At 36.5% G+C, this 10,073-nt stretch overlaps 1 protein-coding gene across 1 annotated transcript; it reads left to right on the plus strand.

Annotated features, from left to right (window-relative positions):
• Positions 294-5,272, plus strand: LOC109830380 (transcription factor RF2a-like). Its single transcript, XM_020397631.1, has 4 exons — positions 294-594; positions 1,162-1,294; positions 3,252-3,336; positions 4,707-5,272. Exons 1-4 carry the CDS (start codon positions 485-487, stop codon positions 4,928-4,930), a joined length of 552 nt encoding a protein of 183 aa, XP_020253220.1. The 5' UTR covers positions 294-484; the 3' UTR covers positions 4,931-5,272.

The raw sequence follows: 10,073 nt of genomic DNA on the forward strand, positions 1-10,073 counted from the left end.
AAATAAAAAAATTATCGCCCTTAAACACCTTCCACATTTTAATTCCCACTCTCAATAACTCCACTCTTTCTCCTCTCATTTTTCTATGCCGCCGTCCTCCTCTACTCTTCTCCCATGGACCCGAACCCCATAAATCGTTTTGCCCCGGTACCGTCACCGCCACCAAACCCTAGGGCCGGATCGGCCACCGCCGGCCCACTCGGAGACTCTCTTCCGCCTCCCCGATGACCTCCTCTTCGACTCGACCCCGCACTTCAACATCTCCGACATCGAGTTCCCTTCACTCTCCGATGACGTGTCCTCCGGTGGGCCAACCGCTGCCGCAACCGACACCGCCAGATCGAACCAGAAGCCGGGACGCCGCGGCGCCTGCGGCGGCGGGGCCCACCACGGAGGAGCCTGTCGGTGGACGCGGCGTTCTTTGAGAATCTAGGGTTTGGGTCTGGCGGTGGCTGGTGGGGGCACGGCACAGAGGAGTGGGTCGATGGATGAAGGGGATTCGTCGACGGCGACGTCGTCGGATTACGCGAAGAAGGCGATGGCGGCGGAGAAGCTGGCGGAGCTCTCGTTGATTGATCCTAAGAGAGCTAAAAGGTGCCGTCTTTTTGAGCTTTTGATGGTTAATTTTGTGTTTTATTTGGAAATTTGGGGTTCTGGATTAGGATAGTGATCTTTTCTACCTAATTTGTTCGTGAATCTAGTTCAAATTCTAAGTAGGGATTTCCTTTGGGCCCTTTTTGCTCATTTTTTCCTGAGTTTGATGGGAGTTTTACTGAGTCTTTGATTAGCTGTATTTCTTCTATGAGTTGTTTCAATTTAGGCCTTTAGTTCCATCAATAAAGTTATGATCTTTTTCTACTGTCTATTGTGTAAATGGTATAAGAACATAATGGTGAAGTTCTTTTCTTATAGTTCTTGAAGCTTAAGTTGTCAAGAGAGCATGAGCATAGTGAGGACAGTATTCTAAATTCTAAAAGTCTAATTTCAGCTCCTAAGTTTTTTATAAACTTGAGAAAAGATACCAAGTAAATGTAAAAGGAGTTGTTATTATTGAATTGAATGGTGGTGCATTCAATTTATGTTTTTTCTAAGTATTTTTTTTACTTTATTTAGACAGTAACATCGTTGCAATTGAGCTTCATATTTTGTTTTGTTCTGTAGAATTCTTGCAAATAGGCAATCTGCAGCTCGATCAAAGGAGAGAAAGATTCGGTATACCAGCGAACTTGAACGAAAGGTGCAGACTTTGCAGACAGAGGCTACCACTCTCTCGGCACAGCTAACTCTCTTGCAGGTAAAGACCATTTATCTGCTTCATCGCATATTGTTAAATTTTGATTTGTAGTCTTTGACCGATTTTTCTGTTCATTGTTTGTAGCAAGTCTTTTTCATTGGTAAATAAGAACTCAGGTATAATATGGCCTCTATTGAATATTTTTGCTTTGACACTACATCCTTGGTGAACTACTATTTTCCATAACTAGTATATATTCTTATGGGGAATCTCCTTTCATCTCACTGTTCGTGCTATTACGAACAAATTTACCATTGGCCAATTTCATGATTGCGGTGGGTTATGGAGTTCATTAGCTTTGTTTAGACTATCAGGATGAACCCGTAGATGGATGTGTTGTTATGATCCATGCTAGGTTACTTACATTTAAAATCATGACAAGTTGGATACTGATATGCTATTTTTTAGACCTTTAATATCAACACTAAGCTTCAATCCTTTGATTATGCACGAGTAATGTGATAGGAGCACGAAATTGGATATAGGTATAATGTATACCACCCTCCGAGTTGGGATTGGTTTAAACTAATTGCAGAAATATGGAATTCTTAAAATTACAATCAATTCTGTTTTGTTGGACTTTTTGCTTAGAAAGAATGTGTTTTTTTGGGCACTTTCTCTAAGTACGGCTGACTCATTTTGATGCAACACACTTGTCCATCTATATTCCTACATTCAAATCTTTATTCACCTTTGAGGTAAGGTAAAATATCTTATACTCCTTTTAACAAAAGCTAATAGTTTGTTACATCATTTAACATAATTTGGTTACTTCAAGTATGAATAGCAACTCAATACTTTAAATTTTTTATGTCATACACACACATAACTCGCACACGCACGCACGCGCACACACTTCAATACATGTAACCCTGTCATGCTAGGGTTTTGGGTAATTGTTGTCTGACACTTCCGCAGAACAGAATGCTGGAAATATAAGTTCCAGATCATGTTAGTATTTGATTTGTGTGAAGAGTAGTCAAACAGCGAAAAAAGAAAAAAAAGGGAGTATAATTAGGAGAGTCATGTATGAGTCGCTGAATCAACTAGGAGGTATTTTTTGTAGTACTTGAAGTAATATTGGGTCCTAAAATTTTGAGTAAGAGTAGTTATTGCTAATGGAGGTTCTCAATTTATTTTGGAAGTAGGATGGCATTTAGAGGGAAGGTTCAATTGGTTATAGAGTTTTTCCTCTCCTAGTTTCTCTCTTTCAAATATTTTCCATGTTTGAAGGCAAACAAAAACTTGTGGCTGTTCCCTAAATAAATAAATAAATAAAACTTGTGGATGTCTACAGATCAGACATGGTTACTAGTATATACTAACATAAAATGGAGTTTTATTCTTTTGTGACGCTGATTTAGAATTTAAACAAGGCATAATATGATACTTGGGTAATAATCATACAAGGAAACTTTGAGATTCATGAGGTATTCTTTATCTAGTTGATATGGCGAATCAAACTTCTCCATACTTCTGTTCTCTTCCTTTCTGCTTATCGCAGAAATCTAAGCCTTGAATCGTAAAACTGGATTTGGCAATGAAACAGTGGGGAAAAGCTGTTGATGGTTTATAATTATTGTTGTTACAAATCAGTGTGGCACATTTCGTTTTGGTCTGATTCGTCTGAATGTGACACAATTACATTGGCTAATTGTGTTGGCTGATACATGGTTTTCTAGAATAATTATGCTAAAGAAAGTGAGGGAGACTCGGATAAGTTTCAACAGGTAAGCAGGATTTTCACCAGGAAACAAATATTGGAAAGTTGGTGTGATATACGAAATCATGATTTTATAATTTTTAATTCAAGTCAAAACTTTTATTTTGCGTCATTCCTGAATATCATGACAGCAGGCATCCAAACCTGACCCTTCTAAGTTCCTGAATTATATGTTTCTACTCCATTTTGGCCCAATCCTTAGTAGTTCTAATTTTTATTCTTCTTATATTACAGAGGGACACTACCGGTTTGACTAATGAGAATAGGGAACTGAAATTGCGGCTGCAAGCTATGGAGCAACAGGCTCATCTTCGTGATGGTATGTCATAACTGTATGTTGTCACATATGTTAATCTTTAGCTCTGTTTCACTGGATTCTAGAAACTATCTATAAATAACAGTCGGTAGATTACCGACTTTGCTATTGATCAGCATAATGATTTGTCGTATTTATACACTTTGTCATAAGTGCCTATACTTGATTTCATTTGATGGTCTGGAGAAAGCAGGATTCTAAAAACTAACTTAAAATAATGATGAATTGATTTTTCTAATCATATATCTCAGGTATGAAATTCCGATATTAATCTCCTGATCATAATTTACAAGGTGGAAAGTTAACCAGCAAATACCTTTTTATTAGTTTCTTATGCAAGTCATATGCTGACTGCATTCCTTTGTTTTTTTTTAATATGTTCTGAAATATGTCAGATTAGTCAACCTATGAGTAAAGATTATATCACTTAAAAAGACTATTATTTTCTCATCATTCAGATCTACTATGTGAGCTCTTTGATTCTGTCAAAAAAGGTGGTTCGCTATTTCTAAAATATTTTTTTATTTAGAGTTTTTTTTCCTGTGAGGAACCTTCGCTTTGTACTGGCAAGTAAACTCGGGGTCTGGGCCCCTTTCGCAATTCAGACCCAAGTGAATAGCACAAGTGTTGCAATGCGTAGTAATTAGAAACTGGAGATAGATATGTTAGAGACACATATCAACCCTTGGCCTTTTTGTGCCAACGCCCCAAGCCCCAGCCGCTAGACCACTTGCCACTTGCGGGGGGATTTCAAACATTTTATTATCTCTTATCATCTTCAATATATCTAATGACCATATGCTATAACAATTCTTAGGATATGATGTGACTATGCTGAGCTGCAATGGGTGCAAATGGATGGATATGGTCCAATGTAACATTTACCATGTGCATATCCACTCACTAACCACGGATGGAGGAATATGTTTCTGTAAGGAAAATTTGTATCCATATCCAAATCAAATACGGACATGGATCAGAAAAGAAGAAAATAGATGTAGACACATATAGTATGAGATAAACTGATAAAACTCGACATTGCATATGCCGTATCATATATGAGTTACATAAATAAAATAAAATATCGCAAATTATAGGTTAGCCAATGTGTTTATGTGTGTATGCATGTACATACACGCATGCGATCTATAAATCATGAAAACCTGTTTGAGATCCACTAATTTTAGCTGAATTAGTTTCAACAGTCTGCATGTTGTTTAAGCTTGATAGGGGCTATATACAAGCACGCACGCACACAAACACACGAACGCATGCGCATGTATGAATTTACTATATTTTCCCATCTTCCTCTGGCTTTTATTCAACCATATACAATATACATGATATTGGTTTGCTCCTGTTTTTTTCTACAGCTCTCAATGATGCACTGCGAGAAGAAGTTCAACGCCTTAAAATAGCAACAGGACAGATTCCTAACATCAATGGAAATGCCTTTAACCGAGGAGGTCTTCAACATTCCCAGTTCTTCTCTCGGCCTCAGCAGCTGCCTAATCCAAATGCTCATCAGTCTCAAACTCCCCCCAACGGCCAATCTTTCAGCAATCTTTCCTTAAACGATTCTATGGACTACATGTGATGGCTTGATCTTTGATCATCTTTATAGATAATATTATCTTCATTTTGAGAGAATATTTCCAAATTGAATACTGCAAAATAGTTGGTTCAGGCATAGCTCAATGTATCTTAGAAAAGGAAGTTATTTGTATACTTACTATTTGATTAATATTTTGTGTTGTATCATCCCAGAATCAAAGTATGACTAAAGGAATAGCAATTAATGTGGCATGTTGGTTAGAAGTTATAGTTTGTACCCTTTGTGACGGTAATTTTCTGTATTAAGGGCTTGGTTGTAACTTTGTAACCTTAAATCACTAATGGCTTTATATATGATCATATCTGTATTAAGTTCATTTTGCAAGCATATTTCCAAATTTAAGTCTGTAAAATAATTTGTTTAAATGAATCTCATGGAAGGAAGTTATTTGTATGATGATTATATTTATTTAATATTTTGTGTTGTATCAACCTCAAGTCAGGGCATGAATAAATGTAGTTGTGAACTCTGAGAAATTTCATCCTTCAGCAGACACACGACGATCCACTTTTTGCTGTGTCCATGGAGCGTATGAATTTCCTGGAATGTAGATAGACTAACTAATAATTATGATGTGCAAGATTCTGGTAGGATTTTTAGTCTATAGCTGCTGTGATTGTAATTTTCATGTGTGTTCGATAGCGGTGACTATATTTTACATTTTGAGCAGAATTATCAACTTAAGAAATACTCATGATTAGCATCAATAGCAACGCTCCATGACATAACAATGCTTCAGTTTTCATAATAGTTACTCAAAGCTGATAGCCATGAATAGCATTGATATTTGATAACCAATTGGACATCTAATTATGAGCATATGAAATCAAATGAAACTTTGACGCTTAACGCTAGGGTTGAGTCTATATTTGGACAGCAAAATCATAAGTTCTAGCCAAATTCGGAAGGGACTTAATTAACCAATATAACCCAGATACTGATGATTGTGAGTAACCAACCTCATTTATTAAACAATTTTAATCGAGAAGCACAGAATATGAGTTAACACATGCAGTGATGCTTGGTTGAAGAGCGCAATAGAGCAGCAAATTATCTCTCAACTAATTTAAGGGCTCAATTTAGCTATATTTTAAGCGGGGACTTCATCAAGAATTTCAAATGCCATCGTCCTTCGTATTTCATTTTAGCACATACGTTTATGCACACGCATCATAACTCATCATGGCCATGGTCATAGACAAACAAATTCTAATTTCATTCTACTACATCTAAAATTTACAATTATAGTAACTAAAATGAACTAATACAGAATAGACTTGTGGTGAAATCTATCCTATTAGACGCACTACCACCACCGTATCGCATTACGGTAAATGATGTATCAACTTATACTCGATATGTCGATGCACATACTACTATACATTGAGTAGAGTTGCTTAATCCGTCCAAATCCTTTAAACCTATCGAATTTTGACTGTTTAGATACCATCTTAGAATATGTTTGAGCCGATTTGGTTGACAAATTTTCAGACCCAACCAACTGAATTGATCGATCTCTTTGCTCTCTAGAATCATGCTCTCCATTAACCAGTAAATTTTTTTTTTGTTTCTTTCTATTTTGGGATTTAAAAAATTTTTTTTTTTTTGCTAAATAATTAGCAAATTCGACCATTTTGTTAATTATTTAGTAAAATCGACTTTGGCTAACAAGTCAAAAAGAGGTCGATTTTAAAAAACAGCCTGCTCGAAACATACGGGACTAGTAGTCATGTATGTTGTAGAACCCCAAACAAAACATACGAGACTACAAAACATATGGGACTAGTAGTCCCGTATGTATTGTTTGTGTTAATATAAAAACCCTCCTCCGGCTCTCTACCTCCCTCTCAAGAGAAAAGTCAGTCCTTTTCCGCTGAAAAAACCAAAGCAAAGATTCTCTCTCCTCGCTCCTCTCTCTAGAACTCATCGCCGATCGTCACCGCCATGGTCGCCGCCTCCACCCGCCTCCATTTATCCCGTGTCTCAAACACCTTAATCCCTAAATCCCCACCCCTTTATCGCCATAAAAATCAAATCTTTTTCCTACCCCTTGCGATCAGTAAACCCCAACATCTCCCAATCCCTCTCCATCGACAATGGAGACAATAACAACAACATTGGCGACGGAGGGTTCGACAAAGGCGGTGGAGGAAGCAGCAGACGTGACAGTGGGACCACGATTTCAAATGGATTGGTGGCAATAAAGCCTTGGATCTCAGGGGCATGCTTCCAGGTGCTGCGTCCTGCCGCCTTGGATCTCGCCGGCGGGGATGTACATGAAGCCCAGCTGATATCCTTAGTAGAGGAGGACAACGGTGGAGTCGTAGTGGGAGAAGGCGGCAACGTTGGGGTTGAGGATGGAGGAGGACTGGACGAAGGTGATGGAGTTAAGGTGGACGGAGGCGATGCTGAGGGTCGGGTCGTAAGGGCGGAAGACGAGGAGGAGGACGAGGTAGGGAGAGAGCCGGGGGAGAGTTTTTATGTTAGCATAAACAATACATACGGGAGTACTAGTTCCGTGTGTTTTGGTTGGGGTTTTAGAACATACGGGACTATTAGTCCTGTATGTTTCAAGCAGACTGTTTTTTAAAATCGACTTTTTTTTGGCCGGTTGGCCAAAAAGAGGTCAATTTTGCTAAATAAATAGCAAAATGATCGATTTGCTAAATAATTAGAAAAATAATCAATTTTGCTAATTAGTTAGTGTTGACTGTCTACAAATTATTGTAGATAACTGATCCCTATCAAACACCAATCAATGAATGAATGCTACAATTAGAAGATTTTCACGTAAATCGAGAAAGTTACAATTCGACGACCTTCATGACAATCGATAAAATCTCTGATTCAATAGTTTTCATAATCAATAGCGAGAGTTACAATCTAACGACTCTCATATTTTAAGGAGCTAAAGCAAAGATTACAAAACGACGATCTTTATAACGCTTTGACAGAAGAGATTACAAGCCAACGATCTCTTCAGTCCAAGATACAGAGCTCATGTCTACATCCCAGAAATGAAATACAAGTGGTCTCATTCCAGGGTCAAAGCAATGCTTCCAATGCAGCCTCTATCCGCTGTCAAACGCAGCTCCTAAATGCTGTAAACACAGCTTTCATCCGCTGCCAAACGCAGCTCCTAAATGCTGCCAACACGGTTTCCATCTGCTGCCCAACGCAACTTCCAAAAGATGCTAACACAGCTTTCAAATGCTGCGTTTAAACGTAGTATTCATGCCAGAACATGAATTCTGCGTTTGACTCGTTCAAACACGAGCTTAATGATTTTAAAATCATTTTCCACGATTCGAGGGGATCACTCCCCCACTTAGGAGAGATTTTCACGTATAATATGCTTGTGTGTCTTGTGGAAGACCTTGTTAGTTTTGTAAAGATGTGGAACAGTGAGTTTTTAGGATGGCTAGTATTCGACTCGGTTACCATATGCAGTTAGCTTTATGTTTATCATGTTTTAGTAGTAGATTGCATGTTAATTTTGTTGGATTTCCAGTTGCGTGTTTCTTTTTCATTTCTGTTGTTGTATCATTTTTCGCATTGGATTTTCATTCGTTCTATTTCTTTTGTGAGGTCTTGTCGTGTACCATGCATGCTGACGTACATCTGTTTTCTCTAGTGTACGTCAGACTTAGAGGAAGGACAGGTCCAGCTTGGAGATGTGCCAGAGCCAGGATATTCTCATTATGTCTTGGATGATATTCACTTGTGATATGGATATTTTGTTCTGAGTTTGTCTATTATATTCTTGCTAACTGTGATCGAGGACCTGTGCTTTTGTATTTATTTCTTGACGCTTAGCGTATTAGGTTGAGGAGGAATGTTTATTCTTATTTATTCTCCTCAATCTAATACATCGCAGGCTTGTTCATATTCTGATTCCTTGTATTTTGTAAAGAGGGGTGTGACAGGTTTTAGTGGTGGCCCATGCAGGTCATGTCCCGAGTTCCTACCAGTGAGAATATAATGGACAACTTAGATGCATATCATATTTCATCTGTGAGACTATTCTTGAGCCCTTATCCTATTTCTTGACAGATTTCGTTTTGTCCCTATCTTATCACTCTTTGGCTCCAGAGTTTTTCACAGTTCTTGTCCTATCGCTTCGCGATTACCCTCTCTTTGTAACTTATCTTTCCCCGTACGAATCGTTATTTTATATGTTATTATTTTTACACTATGTTTTCTTTGATTTAACTTATATATCGTTTGATTGTATTAATTTCTGTATTATTTATTACATTATTTTATGTACCACACATAGTGTTATATTGTATATTTTTCACAAAAAAATATATATCATTACTTATATATTTTCAATTGTTCAAATCATATCATTAAGTATTTTGCATTGCTCTAGACTCCACATATACATTACATAGCATATCTAATATTCAGATTATTTTCTTATATTTAAAATATATTTTTGCATATCTATATTATGTATGTGTACGTTTTCTGTCATAACATCTATTATTTACTTATGTTTTAGATTATTGTATATTGTTTGTATGTTTAGTGATATATATTAATAAGTTCATGATTTGAATATTCTATATATGCATTACATTCTTATTTTTTATTTTTAACTTACAACATTTTCAATACATAGTTATCTTATCAGTCAGTTTTTTCTTGTTAGGTTGTTTTAGTATGTTCATAATTGTTTTGTTATTTCTAAGAGTAATGTATTTATACTTTAATATTCAGACATTTATTCATATTATTAGGTTTAGAGTTGAGTTACTAATTATATAGTTATTTTGTTACATTAGTTATTATTTTTATAAATAATATAAGAGGTAATTCTAAATAGCGCGTTTGTGAGTATGTATAGTATTTACTCATGGGTTGTTTATAGTGTAATTGCATATTTGTTGTTGTTTGCTTCGTTTTCGATATGTATTGTTTTGCTATTATGACAATATACATTGCATATGTGTGTTATTTTATAGTATTTATTTTATAGTATTTGTAGACATTTTTGTCTTTTATTGTGTCATTATTTGTTGTTCATTCTCTATTCATTATTTTTGTTATTTGTGTTGTGTTTTAATTTTTATTATTTTATAATTACTATTCTCTTTTCATTATAGTGTATTCACATAGA

This window comes from Asparagus officinalis, chromosome 2, assembly GCF_001876935.1.
Source record: "Asparagus officinalis chromosome 2, Aspof.V1, whole genome shotgun sequence".
NCBI classification, from domain to species: domain Eukaryota; kingdom Viridiplantae; phylum Streptophyta; class Magnoliopsida; order Asparagales; family Asparagaceae; genus Asparagus; species Asparagus officinalis.

Coding starts and splice junctions, on each gene's coding strand:
- LOC109830380 (XM_020397631.1), top strand. CDS start 485: ATGGATGAAGGGGATTCGTCGACGGCGACGTCGTCGGATTACGCGAAG. Junction 1,295..3,251: donor CACAGCTAACTCTCTTGCAG/GTAAAGACCATT, acceptor CTTATATTACAG/AGGGACACTACCGGTTTGAC. Junction 3,337..4,706: donor ACAGGCTCATCTTCGTGATG/GTATGTCATAAC, acceptor TTTTTTCTACAG/CTCTCAATGATGCACTGCGA.